Consider the following 23,951-nt stretch of genomic DNA (forward strand, 5'->3'; position numbering starts at 1 on the left):
GCTTGCATTGAGAAGAGGCTGATGGAACTAGCCAAAAGGGGTCTTGTTGAAGAAGGGGAAGAAAAAAAAAAAAAACCCTGCGACAATAAATCTTTCTTTTTTTCTTTTTTTTTTCTTTTAATTAACATGAGGGTCACTCACCGTCACTCCGCCTGTCGGTCGGTGACGCCGTCACCATCACCTATTTGGTTTTTATTATTTTCTGAATCCTTTTCTGCTCTTTCTCATCTTGAGGTGTCGATCAGTCCTTTTTCCTGCTTATAAAATAGGTTGTTTCCATCAAGCTGGTCCTGTCAATTAGCTGATTAGAATGTCTTGTCATTTGTGTGACACATTGTTTTTGAAGTTGAAGACATGTAAATATAAAATATAATCCGTGGTCGATGAACGGTGCACAGAGTGCGTGCAGAGCTGGAACAGTCCAAGCAGAATGAAGTCAAGCTGGAGGGCCAAGTGCGTGGAAGTGAGGAAGAGCGAGATGACCTGCGGGAGAAGCTGTCTGATGCTTTAAAGCAAATGCGTCATGTGGAGCACAAGGTATGAGAAAATGTTAACAAAAAAAATTACTTGTTCCAGAAAATTACAATTTGTGCAATGGAGTTGCTGGTATTTCCTAAATGTGACATTTTGTAGAATGTACTTTTTGGAAACATTTTATTTTTGTTTTCATGCAAGGGTCATGGAGGAGTTTATACATGAATCACCTGTAGGATGTGGACATCGGTAGACATCAGTGTACTTTTATGTGAATTATAAAGATATTGGTAGACGATTGACAAGTGTACGTGGTATATGTGATTTCAACCTGGGTTCCCTTCATGAGCCAGTGGCCCGGACGGCAACATGATTCAACAGTCCAACCCAAGTGTTATCTATCTATAATTCCATTAATCTCTGTGTGTATGTGTGTATGTGTGTATGTGTGTTTGTATGTTTGTCTGTGACCGCTGTTTCTCGACAACCACGGGTCCGATATACTTGAAACTTGCCAGGTATATTGCTGGGGACCCGAGGATGTGCCTTTTCAAGGTTTCATATTAATCGGACAAGTACTTACCGAGCTATGGCGATTTCTTTACCAAACACCGCAAGCCGTTCGCTTTGGACCAAACCATTTCATGTAAATAGAGGGGGGGGTTCTGTGGTCGTTGCGAATGGACCAAACCATTCATGTAAATAGAGGGGGGGGTTCTGTGGTCGTTACTGCTACGTGGTTTCAAAGTTTTTTTTGGTTGTTGTTGTTTGCACGCATGTTTTTTTGCACCCACGTACGGGCACGCCCTAGGATGTTTACACACACACACCCCTACACAAATTTTTTTTTTTTTTTTTTTTTGGCAAGGAACGGGCACCCACGTACGGGCACGTCCTAGCTTATATATAGTACGGGCATGCCCTAGTCTATCTATAATTCCAGTAATCTCTGTGTGTATGTTTGTATGTTTGTCTGTGACCGCTGTTTCTCGACAACCACGGGTCCGATATACTTGAAACTTGCCAGGTATATTGCTGGGGACCTGAGGATGTGCCTTTTCAAGGTTTCATATTAATCGGACAAGTAGTTACCGAGCTATGGCGATTTCTTTACCAAACTCCGCAAGCCGTTCGCTTTGGACCAAACCATTTCATGTAAATAGAGGGGGGGGATTGTCACCGTACTCGCAAGCCGTTCGCTTTGGACCAAACCATTTCATGTAAATAGAGGGGGGGATTGTCACCGTACTCGCAAGCCGTTCGCTTTGGACCAAACCATTTCATGTAAATAGAGGGGGGGGATTGTCACCGTACTCGCAAGCCGTTCGCTTTGGACCAAACCATTTCATGTAAATAGAGGGGGGGGATATAATTTTAGATATATATATAGTACGGGCATGCCCTAGTTGTTATAACTTATTCAATTATTGTATAAGGATAATAGGGGTTTAAAAGGGCACATCAATTCATAATTTGGAGATGGGGGCAGGGAGACTATTGGGCAAAGTCTTCACGAACTTTGCAACGGCAACGGTGATGCCCTGTGGAGATCTGTCTGTCTTTCTCTCAAGATTATTCACTTTGGAAAGAGATCTCAGGATTGTAGGACTAGTTGGTTGAGGATTTCTCCCATCTAGTTCTCTTCTCCTTGATTTGGTAATCCTATTAAACATAACTGATGGCATGCTTGGTTTGCTCAGTGCCCATCATGCATTGCCTTGCATTTTGAAGCTCGTTTATTTCTTGCAGATGAGGCCTGAAGCCAGGAGTACATGTCCAAACTAAAGCTTTCAAATGCAGGCTTGAGTACTGCTTGGAATTGGGGTGAGGGGGAGGTAAACAGGCCATTTTTTTTTTTTTTTTTTTTTTCAAATATGTAATTATTTAAAATGCACAGCCAACCAAAACACCAAAAACTCAACCAAACTCGCACCTGTTTTGATAAAAACGGACGGGAGCTGATCATGGCTTCCAGCGACGTTTCGTTCGTAGCCCACAAACTTCTTCAAAGCCAAGTGAACAATCGAGTGTGTGGACCTGCTTTTATCTGCCCTGTACTAAGCATCTTCTGGTCCAACATATGATGTTGAGTGGAAAACAAAATATATTATTGCTTTTTCCCCATTGTTTATTCCAATCATCCTTGATTGATTGCCTGTTCCCCCTGCGTCTGTTTCTTGTGTGTTCTGGTGAAACATGGATGTGCATTAAAACTTGGAAAGTTCTGAGACATGTATTGCACATCCGTGTTAATAGACCTCCTTGGTGCGGCGATTTGGTCACGTAAGCCTGTTGTGAGTTGGGCTGGAATGTGGGTGGAGCAAGTCTGCCTCGGTGAAGATTGTGTGATGGGGCATGTCTGTGGTGGGTTGATTGTCGTGTACTCTGGGTTCAATGTTCTCAGCACATTGTGAATTATTTGTGATTCACACTGTCCTCATCCTTGGAGCTTGCACCAACCAGTTTCTGCTTTCAGTGACAAAAAAACCACAAAAAGTAACAGAAAAGTCCAAATATTTAAATTTAACAATTTTAAATTCAGGCTGTAACGCAACAAAATGTGAAAAGATTCAGGGGACGTGAATACTTTCTGAAGGCACTGTATGTCCATGAAAAAGGCATGGCCCATTATGGTCGCCTGTCCAACTCACAATCCTGCAAGATAGACGGAAAATAAATGTTACATTACAAGACAACAACAACATGCATTTTAAGGCCATTTTCCCTGCTAGAGCGGGGGTTAGCCTTGCGGTCCCCATGACAATCTTCTCCATCTTGCCCTATTTTCTGCATCTCTCCTTGTTAACCCCCTTGCCCGCATTTCTTCTTCCACTATCTTTAGCCAAATCTTTCTCGGTCTTGCCCGTCCTCTACTCCCTTCTACATTCATTTCCATCACTCTTCTCAACCAGTCACTTTCATCCTTCCTCATCACAGGCTCTATTCCCATCATTTTTCGCAATTCATCATTTGTCTTCCTCTCTCTCAACGATACTCCGCACATCCGTCGAACCATTCGCATTTCCACCCTTTCCAACCTTCGTTGCTGCTCTACGTTCATTACCCATGTCTCGCTCCCATAAATCATAACACTTCTCACACATGCAGCATACACCTTTCCCTTCAGCTTCAACGACACTCCCCTCATCATCAGCACGCCACTCAATTCCCGAAACTTCTTCCATGCACATCTCACTCGAGCAACCGTTGCCGAGTCTGATCCACCTTCTCCATTCAGCATGTCTCCGAGGTAGCAAAATGTTTTCACACCTTCCAGCTTCACGCCGTCTCCAAGATCCAACTCAACATTTCCTCCATCTGCAGCTCCCTCTGTGCACACCTTACATTTGAATGTAGCTGCCACACTGGTTAATGACCCTCTCAGACCACTACATTTTTGATGAACCCACTCAGCGCACATTGTACACTGAATGGAGTTCACTCCTACACCCTTCCTGCACACAGCACAGGGCCACTTCCCAGTTCTTTCCACCTCACCACATGCTTTACCACTTGCCGTCACCTTCGTCTTTCCGATATTCACCTTCAGACCTTTTGTCTCCATACATTCCTTCCACATGTTCATCTTTTCCTTCAGTCCATCCATACTTTCCGCAATCAACACCAGATCATCTGCATACAACAACTCCCACGGTAAACCCTCCTTTACGTTCTGAGCCAGCACCTCCATCACAGCTACAAATAGTAGTGGACTTAGTACCGACACAAAATACCCCGAGGACACAAAATACCCCGAGGACACAAAATACCCCGAAGACACAAAATACCCGGAGGACACAAAATACCCGGAGGACACAAAATACCCCGAGGACACAAAATACCCCCGGACCCCTCGTATTTCTTGGAAATACAGTATTTAAAATCCAATTATGAATTTGGTTTCATGCAGAGGACGTCTTGGGTCACATATCTGATGAAAGCAGGGTTGTATCAAAGTGGGGTAAATTGTATCCTGGTCATAACTGCCCACAGTTATAGAGTTGCCCATCGTAGGTGGCCCGTCTAGTAAAAATTAGTATGTTTCAAAGCCAGTGACCAATTGCAAATTTGTCATAGGAGTTACAAAACTTTGTTGGCCGAGACTGATTCTTAAGGTAATCATTCATTAATATTCCATCCATTAACAAATTTCATACATTTCTTGTTCTTGTGAGCATTGTGTTTGATCATGAGTCATGAAAAAAGATCAGATATATTTTTCGTTTAACTAAAATAAAAAAATTGCCGTTTTGAGCAGAAAGTCCAGGAATTCATGTATTCACTATTCTCTCCTTTCTCTTTCTGAGCATATGGGCTCCTGACAATCTGGATAGTTGGTATAAGTATACATTATGATTCAAAGATGAACTGATTAGATTATGGGGTCAAGAGGTTAAAGGTCAGAGGTCCCATCAGGTAAAAATTATGTTACTGTGCTAACTTGTGAACCAGTGATGCGATTTTGACCAAACTTGGTGTAAGTATATATTATGATGCAAATATGAACTGATTAGATATTGGCCTCAAAGGTCAGATGTTATGTCGGGTAAAAATGTGATACTTGAGAACAGCAGAAGTGATTTAAATCAAACTTGGAATAAGTACGTATGCATAATGATGTAATAATGTGGGCGTAGGCAATCGGTCGGCGTCGCAATGTCCAAGAGTGCCGTTCTAGTTAATTTGTACAACCTTTAATGGGATATGCCCTGACTCCCTTCCACTCGATGCATTCATTGATTGGAGCAACTACAAAGGGGAATTAAATGGATATTAAAAGCAGCCATGGTAATGTTTAGTTTAATATTTGTCAATATGTTGAATGTAACACCTTAACCTTTTTACTGAATTAAGATTGATTTTTTTTTTTAATCATCCACCCTTTTCTCTCTTGACAGAGTCCCACTCACAATGACAAATTACAGGAATTGCAGCAGCAACAAAAAGGTAAAGAGAGCCACTTGTGTGGCCTAAACAATCTTTTAAAGATCATGTTTTCACAAAGGTTAGTCCTTAGTTTTAAGCCATTTGTGTGTGTGTATGCGTGTACTCACTTGCACAAGTCGGTACGTCAGAGCATTCTACTAGTTAATCCATGAGCTAGAAGTATGGATTGGTTGTGCAGCGGAAGTCCGTGTGAACATGGCTGAAGTACTTGGTAGATCATTACTCGATGTCAGAAGGTAACTCTCTATCTGAGGGCATCTTCCGTAGCAATTCTGACAGCATTCACGTGATCCCACTACCACCTCATCTCATGGCACCAACTAGTTACTACCTATCTCACCTGTATCATGTATTTTTGTGATTACAAAACATGAGGACAGCTCAAGATTTTTGGGAATTGCCATACAGACGATCTCTAAGGATTATCTATATGAACACGACTTTGGGATTTTTTTACCCCGTACTTTCAAACAATAAAAAGAGTGTGGGGGGAGAGGGGAGGGAGATAGGGAAGTTGTAATCTGGTCAGTCTGTCTGGCTGGCTGTCGCGTTATCTCCTCCGAAACCTTTGTGCAGAAATTCACCAAACTTGGTAATTGTCACCTCGTGGCAAGAACATAGGAAAGCAGTATCATTTTGGTCCCACCCTCTGGGGAGGGGTCAAAGGGTCAAGTACCAGAAATTGTAATTACTGGCACATCCTTGAACATTTTCTAATGAAACTTTGTATATGCAATCAACATTGGGGGACACATGAAATAAGTAATGATTTTTTATTTGTATTTGACCCCAGGTTCCTGCACCAGGGGTTGGGGATTTGCAGTCATATGGGTCAAAATGGGAATAAAATGATCTCAAAATTTAATATTGGGTCATTCCTGGTGGAACAATTTGCCATCTTTCAACTTTGCTTTCGGTGCGAAGCATGGGGATTCGCGATGGCGCAACATCGACTTTTTTGATGCTTACTCGAGGCTCTTATCAGAGCTAACACAAAGAACATATAATGAAGGAAGCGGGGAGAAAGATGGAAGCACAACAACAGTAGGGAAAAGGAACATCGGGAGATCTGTGGAAGGGAGAGGTCTGGGACGGGGTACACGATATAAACAAATGGACACTATTAGGACTTTCAGGAAATAAACACGGGAAATTGAAGGAGGTTGGTTTGGAGTGGATTAACGGGCGTAAAAAAGATCAACGTTTTGGATTGGGGAAGATATAAGATGGTGTTGAATGGCTGTTTTGAAGACCTGGAGGGAGGTGTGCATAGAAGAGAGTGTGGGAGTTTGTTCCAGAGGCGGGAGAAAAGAGGAATGAAAGAGTGAATGTGAGCAGAGTCTTGATTTTGGCAGTTTCACCAGCAAAGGGTTGCTGGCAGACCTTGTGCGTCCTGCAGGAATATTTGGGGGACAGAGCACAGACAGAGCAGAGTGAGCAAGGCCGGAGAGGAGTTGGTAGAAGACAGAAAGACCACCAACCTGCCTGCGGTGAGAGAGTGAAAGACCCTCAGAATCGGCGATTCTGAAAGCCTTGGTTTCTACAGCGTGAAACCGAGCTAGGTGTGAGACAGGTGCCCCAGCCCAGAGGGGAGAGCAATACTCCATCAAGCTGCGGATGGAAGCTTTGTATGTGGTGAGGAGCTCAGGTGTGCCAAGAAAGGACTTCGCACGACGGAGGATGCCCAGTCGGCGACTGGCTTTGGAGGCCAGATTTGAAATGTGGTTTTCCCAGGAAAGATCATGGCAGATAGTGAGACCCAAAAGCTTGAGTGACAGAACTTCTTCGAGAGAATTGTTGAGAAAGTAATTGGGAGGTTATCCAGACAGTCTTTTCGGAGAGACATCGTGGGAGTGTGAGATTTGTCAGGATTGAAAGACATGTTCCACTTGTTTGATTAGCTTGTAAAACGGCAAAAATTGCAGAGAGCAGGACGTAGGGTGGTCCGTGTGGTCTAAGGTTTGAAGGTAACGAATTTAAAAAAAAACTTTTTGAAGACGATAAACAGGGGTTATAATTGGGGGGAATTGAAGGAGAGGTGAAGGGGATTGAGGAGAAAACTGAAGGCTGAAGGTGGTAGAGAGAAAATACAATATAAAGCGATCGTGGACTCAAACTAGGAAAAGGTAGGAAACTTCGCTCTTGTTTTATTCTGTGGACTTGGTAACGGGATTATTTTAATATCGCAAATAATTTCCAGAGAGAAATTTGTAGCTGAAGTCCAAACATTGCATGAGAAATATGATCAGTGAATGGATAAATAATAATAATAATAATAATGCATTTATTTTATATAGCGCTTTTCAGGAAGCCTAAAGACGCTTTGACAGAGTGCAAAACATAATGCATAGCAAAACATAAAAACAATTGCAAAAAAGAAGAATCAATAGGGAAATATTCAAAGCACAAAGGAGGGAGAAGGAGAGGAGATAGTCAGGGGTTAGATGCTGTGGGTTAAATGTTGAATGCAGTGTTGAACATGTGAGTCTTGAGTGATGTTTTGAATGTGGTGAGTGAGGAGGAGTCTCTGATGGTGTGAGGTAGTGAGTTCCAGAGGGTTGGAGCAGCGATGGAGAAGGCCCTGTCCCCCCAGGATCTGAATTTGGTCTGGATGGGGGGGGTCATGAGCAAAGTAAAATGAACATCGATAGTCATTCGCTCGAAGGTGAGCGCACTTCAGCCCTTGAGCTATCGTGATGTGGAATGCAAATGTAATTGCATACTCGGCATCAAAGTTCAATTATTCATCTAAAGCTTGCTGTCTTTAACATAGGTTATGAGTATGAGTGCACTCTTTGACCTCGCTCTCTTGTGATTCAAGTCCCATTGAGTTGCTTTCATTGAATAATGAAAGCTTTGAAGTAGAACAGGACTTGGTAGAGCGCACACCACCGCCAGGATGAACAGTTTACCTTTTTTTTCCTAATGATAGGCTGGATCTGCAACCGGACCTGAACCAAAATCTAACCGGCTTGTTCTTGTCACCAAACCAACACATCCACCAAGTTTTGCCAAATGCGTCCATAATGTTGCGAGATGTCCTGCTCACAGGCAAGCAAACAGACAGACAGGGGTGAAAACATAACCCCCATCCGCCTTTGGTGGTGGACGTAATAAGGATAAGTGAGCCTTTTGAAACTAAAGTATTGTAACGGGTCGCGGACAAGATGTTACTTTGGGCCGAGCGGATGGTCAACCGCGACCGTTACAGGATCCCCGATTAGCCCGACTCCCCCAACGTTGACCAATCGCGCCACAGGTATTCAATCGGGAAACCTCTAAGGCGACCGAATGTAAAGAGGAAGAGAGAAGAAGACAGAGTACGGAGGAATAACAGGATTTATTATACACACAAGCAAAAAGAAAGCAGTCACGTTTATTTACAGGCACATGAGACGCAGGTGACACAGTGAAATCTTTAGCTTATACAGACTTAATTACCTACCCAGGACAGAACAAACAAGACGACTCACACGGGGAATGATGACAGGAATTGGCTGGAAGGAGAGGAAAGTCCACTGGGTCCGGCAGCACGATCCGCACGTTGGGCAGCCGCCGTTACTTCGCGGCCCTGCTCCGAACTGCCGTCCAGGTCCCTAAACGGTTGGCGAGCGTTGTTGCTGCTGCGGCTGCAGACGCTGCCGCTCGCGAGCAAGGTGACGAATAGCAGTCTTGGTGCTTCCTTGGATGATCTCTGCTTGTTGGACCTCACAACTCAGCTCTTTCTTGGACCCTCTCTCTTCTCAGCTCATCTGCCTTGGACCTTTTTGCGACTCTCTTAAAAGCTCCTCTCCTTTCTCAGCCCATCTCATGTCTCTCCCTCCTTGTCTCAACGGCTTGGACTCCCTCTCGTCTGCCAAAGCTGGTGTCCTGGACTCAACTGCTTCGGGAACGCCCCTGCCGTGGGTTATATAGGCCCCGCCCCTCAACCTTTGCGAACCTCCCCGATCGCTCTTCCTCCGCCCTCTCTAGCCAAACCCCTGGCTCATGGTTGGTCGAGTGGCGCTGGCTCACTCCTCCCCTCTATGACGAGGTGGAGACACGCCTTTCTTCTCCGACCCTGCCTCGTGGTCAATGGCGGCAATTGGAGGGGAGGTAATTGCCAATCGACGAAAGGGGGAATGGAGGTTTTTTTTGGGAATGGGAATGAAGGGAATCTATCTCTTTCACTTGGTGCAATGGAGTACTTCTATTAATGGGAGACACAGCCTTACCCTAAAACACAGAATAAGATATAACTATCGAACAGGGGTATTCTATGATTGGCTGACGTGTATGCTTGTGGACTAATTATGAGACGCCCTTTTGACCTTTACACAGCTCCGGAGGCAGGAGGCGCAGAATAACCAATAATAATAATAAAGCACACAATAAAAAAAAATACAGTCCTCATATCTGCAACACTGCACCCTCCTCCTCTTAGGCACGTCCCGGGCCTACAACTTTTATTTAGTGTGACACGTAGGTGTAGTTCCCTCTACTTTTAACCTGACCCTGAGTGCGACAGTTTTTTTAAAACATAAATAAATGTGTCCCGCTGCTCCATTGCACCCTGCCTAACAGACTTACGCCCACAGTTAACCGAATTGCGGAATGGTCTTCAAACTACACACTGACGGTGGGGAGCATTATTTACAATGACTCTGCTTTTATTTACAAGACTAACCCAGGACCTGTAATTGTTCTTTCTGGGGGGGAGACAGTCTGCTCTGCATCAATGCACCATTAAAGCACCCAAAACCGCACCAATACACACCCAAGCACCAATCGGTGCAGTCACCATTGTTCAAGAAAATAAAACCAACAACCCCTAACCCTGCAGGTGATCTCTTGCTCTTCGGCTCCCTCTGCTGGTTATTATTATTTGTTCTTCCAGATGTTGTCATTTAAAGGTGGTTTCTTCCAGATGTTGTCATTCTTTCATTTTCTTACTGGCGGCCTATTTGCAATAAAGTGTGCCCAACGTGTCCATTTTATTTTCTTTATTTATGGCCCACAGGGCCGACTATGTGTGGTTCACCTGTGGGGCATCGGTGCCCTGTGGCCAAGGTCCGCCAGCAAGATTTCGGGCCCTCATGGCCGGTTCCAGCAGAGGGGCCATGCCCCAACCCATGGGGTCCATCAGTGGTGCTCGGCCACAGGCATGTGGTCCATAATGTGGTGCATCGATGCAGACAGCTGGTTCTGGGAATTCCGGGCGCACAATGGAGGACTCACGCACGCTCCCCTCGGCGCCCAATGGCGCACAGGTCATGTGGGAGACAAAAAGAGACAAATGAGCGAGGGGTAAGGTCACAATGGTACACATCAAACAAGGCAATGCAAGGTGAAATGCGTACGGAGGGCGAAGTGGGAAAGCTCGTCCCTACCGTACGTCACCCCCGCTGTCACCTACACTACCCTTGCCCTTACCCCATATTTACAAAAATCGACACATTTACAAATTCGTCGCTAATGTCTCGTCTTCCCCATATTTCTTCTACACCAAATTCGTCTCCACAATCCCTCTAACCAAAATTTGCCATCACCCAATTCATCACCAATCCTCATAAGGAGGAAGAGATGGAACAACAAAGCACAATGTCACACCCACGTCATGATGCGTCTCACAATCCAAACATCTGCATCATAAAAAATAATCAAAACATGGCATGGTGTGGAGTACCTGTCACCTCAGATGAGTGGATGCAGATGGTGCGAGGAGATCCTTCATCCTAACTATCCTCTAAATGATTTTAACACACTTTACACTACCCGGGGTCTTTCCCTGCCAATCCATTGGCCAACTTACACTATGGGTTCTAAAAACCAATTCCCATTGACCAAACTGTGGTGCTTCTCAATTTGGGGTCTCACTCCCCCGATTCATCTCCCGGTGCCCTCGTACAATTTCTGGGCTGCGACGTGTAGCTCTCCCAGCAGGTCTACCCACCTGCACACCTCCACCACTGCAGTTGCCACCCGAGCTTACCTAGCTCCTCACCCTAACCTATCTAACTGGGGAAGGCCCCTCCTGGCTCTGTCACCCCTTGGTGCCCTCTGGCACTGGGCTACCCGGGTCCGTCCTCCGGATCCTCGGGCCCCATCCACAACTACCGGCTCCCAGAGCCCACCTGCGGCCTCACCTGGCCGACATCCTCACAGTGGTGGAGTGCCCAAACCAACTACACACACTAACAGGCTACACGCCCAGCCATTTCCACAACACTAATGCACCCATCCAAACATCATTCTTCCAACCGCACCACAGATGCCAATATCCAACCACAATTTACCTGTACCCACTACCTAACACTTACACTACCCGCCCCGGGTATTCGTGATGGGGGTCCACTCTTCCCCCATTCACACCTCCGCACCATCCACTCCACTCCACAGTTTCCACCATACTCACTCCACGACCATCCATTCCAATCCTCCAGATATTCCACACGACCATTTATTCCACATAGCCACATACACCTGTTGTTGCACACCTGTGCAATCACCTGGTGCCACCTGCACCCTCCTCCTCTTCCTGGACCATTTGGTCAACACAACACGCAATCACCTTCACTCACTCATACACTGTTCCACACACCTGTTCAGTTGCACACCTGTGCAATCACACCTGTTCAATCCTCAAACACACGGCATCATCTCATCTAACTACTCCCCTCTGAAACTTGCGCTTCCCAGTCGCCCCTTTAAACTATTGCGCTCCCACGTCATTATCATCCACACTAATCTACCTGCGTCCCCACTACAGGTGTCATTCACTAACCTTAACGTTACCTAATGTCATCTTCTAGGGCCCTACACACAATATCCTAACCCACCCGGGCTAGTTTTCACTGCCATCAACCCCATAAACTAGTGCTCCTTTGCCCCCCCTTTCTGTAAGGGAGGACAGAGTTGCCATCCAACCACATCGGGGAGGTCCTACTATCAATTTGGCACACCAAATTTCAGCCAATCAAAAATTTTCTATTTACTGCCAATTCTATTCACTTTCTAAATTTCGTATCAAAACCACTATCACTATTATCATCATCACCGTCCACTATGTCCTAGCCTCGGTGCGTCATGACATCATTAAACTCGGCTTCGTAAAGCCGAGCAATGAATTCGGGTGGTTTGGTCGCCTGCAGGTTGAATCCGTCCGGCTTTCGGTTCAAGGGAGGTGATTTGGTCGGGCCGAGGTTCCACGCACCATCTCGGCGCGGCACCTTGCGGTCCCAGGCCCGATGGCTCAATCTCCCCCGGTCGGAACCCCGTCCCCGCGAGGGGGCACCGTTCCGCTTCCTCCCACTCGCCCTTGAACCGTACCGGTAGCCTCGCCCGCCAAGGCCCGGACTCGACCGTGCAGGGCGGGGCCAAGCCCGAATCGGCAACGACGCTTCGAAGAGAAGCGACGCAGCATCGATCCGCGCCGGGCCTCGCACCCAACAAAGCACACCGCGCCCCGAGTGCTCGCATCGGCTACCCGTCGCCCTAACCGCTAACCCGGTTACCGTCGATGCTTCACTTGCATGCTCACACGCATACGCTACCCCTTTCACCCTCACAAAACCCGGCGTTCCAACGCCGTTCGTACATTCCACCAACGCTCTCCCTGGTACACACCACACCTCTCGCGCACACTCTTGCGCACACTTCGGTCCACACCTCTCCTCCGTTACGTCCTCCGTGGGCGTGCACTCTTGCATCCACCGACTAACGCGCTCACATGGGCTCTCCCACACCCGCGCTACCACTAACTCAGGTGTGCTTCCTCGCACACCCTCGACCATTCCAAGCGTGCATTCTCGCACCCGCTCCACCACCAACTCACTCCTCGGGTCACACTCCGTACACCCCGACGTGCATTCTCGCTCGCACTCGGTTTCACTCCCACACTTTATAACACACCCACTCGCCGACGCACACTTTTTCCTCCCACGCGTGCCATTTCCACTCACACGGGACCCTTCACCAACGCCCGGATGCTTCCTCGATCCCAAGCGCGCGAAAATTATTTTGTCGCTAAACATCCTCTTACAAAATCTACCCGCACAATATACAGCACGACTCACCTGGGGGATCCTTTTCTCCACGCGCACCTGCAAACTTCCATTCGGGTTAAGCACAGCATCGTGATGTGAGCAGGGACTTTGCACATATTCCATCTTTTCCTCCCGCCGCGAGTGGTTTTCTAAGTCCCCGGTCTCTTCAATTTCAATGCCCACTTCCACTTTTTCTTTACTCACCTCGACGACCGTTGGCTTTAATAAAATTCCCTCTACCTCATCGGTCGCCGGCTTTTCCAAACCCCGTGTCGCGATTTCTACCCCGGTCCGGTTACCCGTGCTTTCCTCCACTTCGCTCAACCAGCGCTTCTCGACCCGCGTTACCTCCTCGTGCACCCCTGGGACCCTTTCACCCAACTTGCGGTCTCTGTCCCTCTGCTCCCTTTCCTCCCTATCCTCCCTATCGGCCCTCATTCCGTTCGTTGTTGCTTCAATTTGGTTTCCCCATTGTTCCATTTTGGCTTCCATTCTATTACTCCATTTCTCCCCGTTTATTCTCAGCATCTCGGCGAATTGCGCCATGAAGTCTTGTATTTGGGCCACCGTTGGTAGTACAAAGGGTGCGGCCGCAGCTGCCCCCTCAACCACGTGCGCGAGAGCGCCATTTTGTGCGTCTGAAGCCTCGTGCGCGAGGCCGCCATTTTGTGCGTCTGATACCCCCTCAACCGCCTCCTCATTGCTCCCCTCCATTTGATCCTGGGTTACTCCTAACCCCTCCTCTTGCTCACCCACCGGCATCCGATCGCCTTGACCAGCCATGGCGCGATTTCAAAATTCGGGTTTTTATTTTAAAACAAAACAAATTTCACAGTTAATAATTTCGAGCGCGTGAAGCGCACTTCGGGTCCAATCTCACTTCCTGACACCAAATGTTACGGACACGGCTAAAGATGTTACTTTGGGCCGAGCGGATGGTCAACCGCGACCGTTACAGGATCCCCGATTAGCCCGACTCCCCCAACGTTGACCAATCGCGCCACAGGTATTCAATCGGGAAACCTCTAAGGCGACCGAATGTAAAGAGGAAGAGAGAAGAAGACAGAGTACGGAGGAATAACAGGATTTATTATACACACAAGCAAAAAGAAAGCAGTCACATTTATTTACAGGCACATGAGACGCAGGTGACACAGTGAAATCTTTAGCTTATACAGACTTAATTACCTACCCAGGACAGAACAAACAAGACGACTCACACGGGGAATGATGACAGGAATTGGCTGGAAGGAGAGGAAAGTCCACTGGGTCCGGCAGCACGATCCGCACGTTGGGCAGCCGCCGTTCCTTCGCGGCCCTGCTCCGAACTTCCGTCCAGGTCCCTAAACGGTTGGCGAGCGTTGTTGCTGCCGCTCGCGAGCAAGGTGACGAATAGCAGGCTTGGTGCTTCCTTGGATGATCTCTGCTTGTTGGACCTCACAACTCAGCTCTTTCTTGGACCCTCTCTCTTCTCAGCTCATCTGCCTTGGACCTTTTTGCGACTCTCTTAAAAGCTCCTCTCCTTTCTCAGCCCATCTCATGTCTCTCCCTCCTTGTCTCAACGGCTTGGACTCCCTCTCGTCTGCCAAAGCTGGTGTCCTGGACTCAACTGCTTCGGGAACGCCCCTGCCGTGGGTTATATAGGCCCCGCCCCTCAACCTTTGCGAACCTCCCCGATCGCTCTTCCTCCGCCCTCTCTTGCCAAACCCCTGGCTCATGGTTTGTCGAGTGGGGCTGGCTCACTCCTCCCCTCTATGACGAGGTGGAGACACGCCTTTCTTCTCCGACCCTGCCTCGTGGTCAATGGCGGCAATTGGAGGGGAGGTAATTGCCAATCGACGAAAGGGGGAATGGAGGTTTTTTTTGGGAATGGGAATGAAGGGAATCTATCTCTTTCTCTTGGTGCAATGGAGTACTTCTATTAATGGGAGACACAGCCTTACCCTAAAACACAGAATAAGATATAACTATCGAACAGGGGTATTCTATGATTGGCTGACGTGTATGCTTGTGGACTAATTATGGGACGCCCTTTTGACCTTTACACAGCTCCGGAGGCAGGAGGCGCAGAATAACCAATAATAATAATAAAGCACACAATAAAAAAAATACAGTCCTCATATCTGCAACAGTATTTTCTACCTTGTGCCAGTCTTCATGGCAAATGTGTAATGCACTCTTTCCTATTTTCATGCAACTTCACCTACCTGAGAGTGTTTGAGTGTTCCTCATGTCTCCATCCCCTGCTTTCCAAAGAGCTCGAGTCCTGCCAAGCACAATGCAGAGATTTGCAACGGCGCCTACAGGAGGTGGAGGTGTCCGAGCGTGATGCTAAGATGCAGTGTGAGAGGCTCGATGAGCAGCTCTCAAGGCAGCAGACCAGTAAAGCGGAAAATAAACCAGGACACATTGTGGTAATAAAATTCTCGTGTGTGTCCTGCTGTCATGGTGCTTGAATAAACCACCTTTAGGTTCCATTGGTCGTTCATGATTTTGTTTTGGGGGATGATTTTTGGAAGGCTTTGAAGTGAGGTGTGTGTACACTTTTGCGTGTAGTTGATTGAGGCAGAGGCCCAAGCACGCTGGAGGGATGAGCAGCGAGTGCTGATCGAGCAAGCGCGGCATGCGGAGAACCGGCGCAACACTGAGATGAAACGATGGGGGGAGGAACGGAAGCAATGGTCTTTAGAGAGTGCTCGTGCACTTCTAGAAAAGGAGAACCTTCTACAGAAACTCACTGATGCTAAGGTTAATAATTCCCTCCTTGTTGTCTTTAAGAATGACATTTAAATTTGTTTCATCAAATTAATTTTCATGTTAATCTTTATATATTTATTCCTGCAAATGTTTATCGATTTGTTTCCTCGAGTCGGGGGGGGGGGGGGGAGGGTATAGGGGGGGGTGGGCGGAACCCTAATGGAAGATGGATATCACAATCAAACACTTTTTTATTTTTTAGTGATGCAATAGAAAGGCTTGTTCTTGAGCTACTTTTAGAATAACAACCGATGGACAAACAGAAGAACAAAAAATGAATATGTCGTGAAGCTTACCGTGTACTTCTAATAGCCGAAGTAATTAATAAGTGCGGAGGTAAAGGAGAAACAGCACAGGATAAAAAATAGAATGGCACTCGGTGGAGCGCATACCTCCGCCGGGCTGAACCGTTTACGTTTGGTATCCCACTGAGGGACTGATGTTCTCGATCCGTACCTGAAAGAGAATTGAATCGCCTTGTCCTTGTCACCTGCCTAATTTCATCCACCAAGTTTTGTCCGAATCTGTCCATAGCTTTTTGAGATATCCTGCAGAAAGAGACAGGGGTTAAAACATAACCTTCGTCCACCTTTGGTGACGCAGGTAATAAGATAAATAAATAAAATCACAGCAGCGGCAAAATGGTCAATATAGTTTTTCTGCCTCCGCAGTTGAAGGCCGAAGGCATTATGCAGGCATGAAGCTTTGCTGTCATGGAATTAGTGCAAAGCAAACTGCCAAAGTAGGTTACAAAGAATAATTTCCCTGAAAATGGGACAATAAAGATTTATTATTATTATTATTAACTTATTGAGAGTCGTGCCATCATCTGTGATGTTGGATGCTTCAAGCAGGATGTTAGGTGCTGGTTGGTACATCATCTCAATCTTTGAATTGCTGATCTATACAGACCATAAATTCTAGAAGCTTCTGAGAACATATTGGCCATATCCTGGAGATCCTTTTTTGTGTGTGAAAGCTGTGTACGGGAACTCTCTAATCAGAGCCTCTGTGACTTTGGTTGAGGAATGCACTCTTGACAAATTGAATGGCCTCCCAGATCTGAATCTGGTGCTTGCAACTGGTAACATGTGCTGGGTTGCTTCATCATATATGGCTGGGAAGAATTTGTTTAAGAGCATTTGTTCTGACAACAGGGATCATGTACACGTTCACCTGGCCTAGAAAACAGAAAATACATTCTACGTTTCACTTCCAAATGTATCGTAATGTTTTCTTTCCTTAAAACATGCATGTTGCTATTTTGAAACAATATGACCTAGCCATGAAAATGTTGGTCTTCTCATGAGAGTTCTCGTGTTTATCGTTTGAATGCAATTTTGAGTGAGAGCTTTGGTAGCTCAGGTTGGTTTGTCTGTGTTTCTACTTGGCTGCCTTTACCAGAGTGAGTCTGAAAAGTTGGCAACATGGCGGCAAGAACGGGACGAGTTAGCGAAGGCACTCGAAGGGCAGTTGTCTTCGCTTCGTTCTCAACTTGAGCAGAAGGATACTGAGATCCTTTCTTTGCGTTCACGTTTCATATCGACACAGGCCTGCCAAGAAGAGGTAGGAAACTGCATTCGTGCAAAACCTCAATGATATTCCTTGTTCAGTTCAAATCTCTGGGCTCAAATCTCTATTTTTTTGTGGGGCGGGTGGTCTTGTGTCAGATTTGAAAATATTTTCTACCCAATATTTCACTTTCTGCATATTTAATAGATTTAAATCTGTCGAATGTATTGGGACGGTCACAAGAATAAAGGACTTGATCCATTTGCAAATGCAGGTTCCGAAGGAAGGAACAGAGGAAAACTCGGCGAAAGGCGTAAAAGATGAGAGGCAAGAAGAGAAAGAGAACGAGGAGAAAACTGAAGCCGAGCCTCTGGTCACACCTGCTGTAAAGCCGCAGATCGCCAGCTCTTCTGCATGCAGCACTCGTAGCCAAAAGACCAAGCTCAGGAATCTGGTGGAGGTATTTATTTAGTTTCTGCTTTGTACTTTTCTTGTTGTAAATGACACTAGGTTGTTATGCATCGCCCCTTTCGACTGCCAGGCAACGCCTAGCCGTGTCCACTCCCCACTCGTCAGGAATTGATTTGATGCTCGTCTGATAAATGGAACACATTGTCCTTCAATCATGGGAAATCTCGGTCTCATTCTCTGTCCGGAAGAATCGTCAAACAAACCCACCTACCTTTTTCCTGGATCATCTTTTGGAAGAGGTTAAGTCTTCCAGAGGACGTATTTTCCCACTTCTCCCTCCAGGGTTTAAATCAGACATTGCACCGTCACCTCATGGCATCCCCATCTTGACCCATGATCTTTATTACTTGCCGGAAAAGATTCCGGCAAGTATGTTGATCGGTTGGTTTGTCTGTCTGTCTGTCTGTCTGTCTGTTTGTCTGTCTGTTTGTTCGCAGTACAACGTCTACACCGTTGCACGTAGAATCGCCAAACTTTACACACATATGTGTCTTGCCCTGGTATAGACTGTGCCCAATTGATGACGTCATCGGTCACGTGGTTCGACCGCCATCTTGGAAAAACCGAAAAACTTTGCACCTCTATATCTCCGAAAGTGCTGAATAGAAAAAATTGAGACATGGCTCATTGTAAAGAACTCTCCATGGGGAATAAAATATGTTAATGATGATGTCATAGGTGCCTCCATTATGACGTCATAATTCGACAAGTACAAAACTTCATCCGATTAAGATGAAATTTCTTGAGCATCATCAAGGAATAAATTAGTTTAGAAAACAAATAATGATGATGTCATCGGCCACGTGGTTCGGCCACCATATTTGTCCAAAATGGCCGATAAAAAAGTACATTTCGGCAAGTCCTCGTTCCCTGACCGATTTTTCATCTGTTTGTCTGTCTGTCTTGTTTGTGCACAGTACTACGTCTACATTGTTGCACATAGAATCGCCATACTTTACACACATATTTGTCTTGACCTGGAATAGACTGCGCCCAATTTTTAACTCTCTCGGCCCAAGGCCTCCATTATGACGTCATAATTCGACAAGTACAAAACTTCATCCGATCAAGATGCAATTTCTTGAGCGCCATGTCGACATAAACTGGAGGAGAAAAATAATAATAATGACGTCATTGGTCACGTGGTTCGGCCGCCATCTTGGAAAAACCAAAAACTTTGCACCTCTATATCTCCAAAAGTGCTGAAAAGAAAAAATGGAGACATAGCTCATTGTAAAGAACTCTCCATGGGGAATAAAATATGTTAATGATGATGTCAGAGGTGCCTACATTATGACGTCATAATTCGACAAGTACAAAACTTCATCCGATCAAGATGAAATTTCTTCAGCATAATCTAGGAATAAATTAGTTTAGAAAACAAATAATGATGACATCATCGGTCACGTGGTTCGGCCGCCATATTTGTTTTTACACAAAAGCCTCAACAAAAGCAAATCTTAAAAAGATAATTGGTTTTGGGTCGTCCTTTCCGCATATCTCGTGGGATTGTGCATTGGAGAGACGACCATGATGGCGGGGAGTGGTTGGCAAATAAGTTTTTTTTTAAAGAAAAAAAAAGTACATTCCGGCAAGTCCTCGGTCTCTGACCGATTTTTCATTTATGTATCGGACAGTTGTGTGAACACTTGCCATATGTAATCATGCTTGCATTAATAAAGGGTTTGCAATATCCACAAAACGCAAAGTGCATGACAAACAGTGACCTGTAAACCTCGTCCAAGGCTTAATCGGAGGCCTGTGCTCCAGGAGTGGGGCTTTTGAGTCGTGCTCTAATGCCATTTCCATACTTTGCCAATACAATCCTTTGTTGTATTTGTTTTTCCAATCATACCACAAAACGAGTTGTATTTGATCGCGATGTTCGATTCTAAATCCGTTATTGGGAATTGGCTGAGCAATATGAGGAAGAAGCGTTCATTGTGATGTACCGAAGTGACAGGTTCATGGTTTTTATTTGCATTACATTTTGTAACGTACCCGGTGGACTGAAAATGCTTCGATTTTTCTCTTTTGATTTAATTTATTAATTAGTTTTTAATTGCAAAATCAAAGATTTTTCAAGTACTGTCGGACCCCACTATTCGTGGGTTCTGCGTATTCGCGGTTTCCGCGTATTTGCAGGTGATAAAATGCGACATATTTCTCTATTCGCGGAAAAGTGTCCCTCAAATTCACGGATTTTCAGGGGCACAAAAAATAATAATTCACGAGCCTTTAGCTTCACATACGGTATTTATGAAACCTTTGCGGATTATCGTCGACATTCATGCGATTTGCCTCGCCATTCCTGGATTTTGCCTCTCTATTCACAGTTTGGTAATCTCTATTCACGGATTTTCGTGGCTTGGGAAAGTATCCCCCCCCCCTTTTTCCATTGAAACAATGCCCCGCTATTCGCGGGTTTCACTCTTTGCGGATTTTCCAGGAACGTATCCACCGCGAATAGCGGGGTACGAGGGTATATTGGTTGGTCTTGTGTGTTATTCTGTCTGTCTGTCAATCGCCTGCAGGTCACAATTTTAAACTGATTTTCACGAAACTTCACCAGATGGTGGAGTTCGTCATAAGGAAGAAGCCTATTGATTTTGAGGTCAAAGGTCATCTTGAGTTAAAATTTCTAGAATTGTAATTTTTTCATCCGATTGACTTGAAAATTGAACAGCATTTGCATATTGAGTCACTAAATTGGAAAGCCAACTATTTTTGAGGTCAAATATCAACTCAAGGTCAAATTTCTGAAATCAGTTTTCATCTGAAAAATTGTCACTTTCCATTCGATTAACTTGTAAAAGTAAACAGCAATTATACAGTGCATCACTAAATTGGGAAACCAAAAAAATTTGAGGTCAAAAGGTCAATGGTCAACTCAAGGTCGAACTTCTAATATCGATTTTCATCTGAAAAATCATTAATTTTAATCCAATTGACCCGAGATTTGATCAAGAGCATCAATTTTAATTTAATGAAATGGACAATTTAATGTATCCATGGCAACTTTATTATTTTGGAGAGGGGTGGATTTTACAAGTATCGTGCTCTGCATGACGTATTCTTTATTTATTTATCTTCCTTTGCTAATATGTTCAGCACATTATGTAAGACAGTAATTGGCAGCCCCCTTCTGCCATTTGCGAGTGCAAAGATTCCTTGAATCCACACTCTACTTTCTAATACCATTTGCTCACATCGGCACTGATTATAATAACTCGAATCAAAATACATCCCTCAGACATTACCTCTACAAAGAGCCTTGATGAATGCAAAATGGCGTTGATCTGTGTCATGAGGCGGATTGTGAATGCAATGATAATGTGAAACCCGATCAGTTTTAACTCTAGTGTTGGCGTTTCGACAGGATGGTGCAGAGGTTGTGCGCTCACCTTTGAGTTGTTGAGTCTGGGTTCGTGTTTTAAACGATTTTTCTAATGCCTGCACATTTCTAAATGTTCAGATTAGTGGTTGGGAGGGGAAAGGAGAGGGTGGCTGGGGGAAAGGTGGTGTTTCTCTTGTGTCTCTAAGGCAATTAAAAAATCCAACACGTATCTCGTACCTGTAATCATGCACAAGGTTTTACATATTTATATTTACTCAGCATGAAGAGTAGTCAGCAAACTATGATTCCGTTTTTATTGTGTTTAGAAAAAGTCAAATATACACGACATTATCTTGTGCCAAGTTGGTTTCATTTCCCAGCAAAAAAAGGTTAAATAACCAGAAGGGAATGTTTAAACTGCTGTTTAGTCATCTGTGCAAATATCTTAGTTCTTCAACACCATTAAGTGTAAACGTCAAGTTTTGTGCACACTTGAGCATTCAACGAACAAAACAAAACGTTCATGGTTTTCTTTGAAATGGAGAAATGACATTTCATTGTTATTTCACAATGTGATCAGGTCGTGCAATTTTTCAAAATTTCTTCTTGGTTGGCGTTATTCTCAACATGAACAAACCTGAACCTGAACACAAAACCCAAAATCACCGAACATCACGCGACGTACTTGAAGTTCTCATCCATCGAATTTACTGTATTGTCATTTCATGTCTGTGCATGCAAGAGCACAATCAACAAATACATTATCTCGTGTCACATGGCGCAGCGCCGGCCGCGTGCTGCCACATCCCGGCTGCCAAGCCGTGTGTTGTGAGCCGGTGCGCCCCAAGAAAGTGGGAAATAACTTTTTAATTGTCATACTCTTTCAGAAACTCATCTATGGCTGAGCGTGCTGATCAGTGGTTTGTATTTTGTGCAATTGCAGACGGCGGAGTCTGCGGATTCTGTTTTTGACTCCTCAGATTGGTCGACAGAGAGCGGATCGCATGTGAAACGCTTCCCTACTTCCCAGCTGCACATTGAGTTTTCTCCGTTGAAGCCACACAAGATGTCTGTACTCAAGGTTTGTGTGGGTCCTTTAATATACAGTATATACGTATATATATATATGTATATTTTTTTTATTACTTTTTTTTTTTTTTTACTGTACATCAACATGGACTTAATGTTATTGCTCAATATCAATCATATTATCACAGGTATGGGTGAAGCTACAATTCATTTTCAAACTCCCTATCAAGTTGGATGTTGTATACAATATGCTGTCCCTTTCTTTCCTTGCTTTCACATCATTATTACTATAAGGTTGTTTCGATGTTTTTTTTATGTCTCTGCCGACAAAGTCGCCGGAGCCATTATGTTTTTGGGTTTTCCATCCGGCTGTCCGTCCGTCCGTCCATGATAGGCTTTCGGTACTGTGATAACTTTAGAATGGCTCAAGGTTGGTGCAGGTATCTATATATATAAAGTAGAGTTGGCCTCTGTGTCTGTATCCTGATCTATCTATGATCTCTAAGATCTCGAGAACCCGTGGACGGATTTGCGAGCGGAAAGTACTGTTCGACTCGGGATGGTCCCAGGAATGTCACGGAGACATAAACATTTAAAAAATTTCGGGTTTTAAAATTAGCGTATTATTAGCACTAGCAGAAGAGAGAGGGATTCGAAGGGAGGGAGCGCAGCGCTTCTAGCGCTTCTGACTACAGCACACCTTAAAATTAAAAAAACTTCGGGTTTTAAAATTAGTGTGTTACGCGTAATTAGCGCTAGCAGAAGAGGGAGGGAATCTAAGGGAGGGAGCGCAGTGCTCCCTCCAGCGCTTCTGTTAGCGTAATTAGCGTATTTCGGAACGTTAATTTTTCAACTTCATTATTCGGAATCAGTACGTCCCAGAGAACCTTCGTAACGTTAATTTTTCAACTTCATCCGATTGACATGGGACCAACGGCATGTGACAAAGAGTGAAACATACAGGCTACATTTATTTGACGACAATGAGTTCCGACTTCCGACCTCGGTGGGATGACAGGCTGAGTCAACCCCCCTGGTGTGAAGGGGGAGGAGGAGGGGAGGGGGGAGAGAAGGGGAGGGGAACGAGGGGGAAGGGGATGGGAGGGGGGGGGGAGGGGGAGGGGGAAGGGGGGAGGGGGAGGGGGGAAGGGGGAGGGGATGGGGGGGAGGGGAAAGGGGGGGGAGGGGGAGGGGAGGGGCCCTTCTTCCCCTGGGCACCCCCGCACCCTTCCCTCCCCCCTTCCCCTCCCCCCTCCCCCCCTTCCCCCTCCCCCCCATTCCCCTCCCCTCCTCTTCCTCCTCCCCTCCTCCTCCCCCGCTTCCCCCTCCCCCCTCCCCCCCGTTCCCCTCCCCTCCTCTTCCCCCTCCCCTCCTCCTCCCACTCCCGTGCAAAGCCGGGT

At 45.6% G+C, this 23,951-nt stretch overlaps 1 protein-coding gene across 2 annotated transcripts in view; it reads left to right on the forward strand.

The window, feature by feature from the left end:
* Window positions 1-23,951, forward strand: part of LOC137415394 (uncharacterized) — a 206,146-nt gene that overhangs the window by 158,294 nt on the left and 23,901 nt on the right. For both annotated transcript variants that reach the window (XM_078773789.1, XM_078773790.1), the window contains exons 20-26: window positions 399-537; window positions 5,373-5,421; window positions 15,702-15,859; window positions 16,002-16,193; window positions 17,607-17,768; window positions 17,989-18,174; window positions 22,466-22,603. In XM_078773789.1, the coding sequence (XP_078629915.1) occupies window positions 399-537; window positions 5,373-5,421; window positions 15,702-15,859; window positions 16,002-16,193; window positions 17,607-17,768; window positions 17,989-18,174; window positions 22,466-22,603 (1,024 nt within the window). The remainder of the gene's footprint in view (window positions 1-398; window positions 538-5,372; window positions 5,422-15,701; window positions 15,860-16,001; window positions 16,194-17,606; window positions 17,769-17,988; window positions 18,175-22,465; window positions 22,604-23,951) is intronic.

This window comes from Myxine glutinosa, chromosome 3 (assembly GCF_964187855.1).
Source record: "Myxine glutinosa chromosome 3, kmMyxGlut1.1, whole genome shotgun sequence".
Lineage (NCBI taxonomy): Eukaryota > Metazoa > Chordata > Myxini > Myxiniformes > Myxinidae > Myxine > Myxine glutinosa.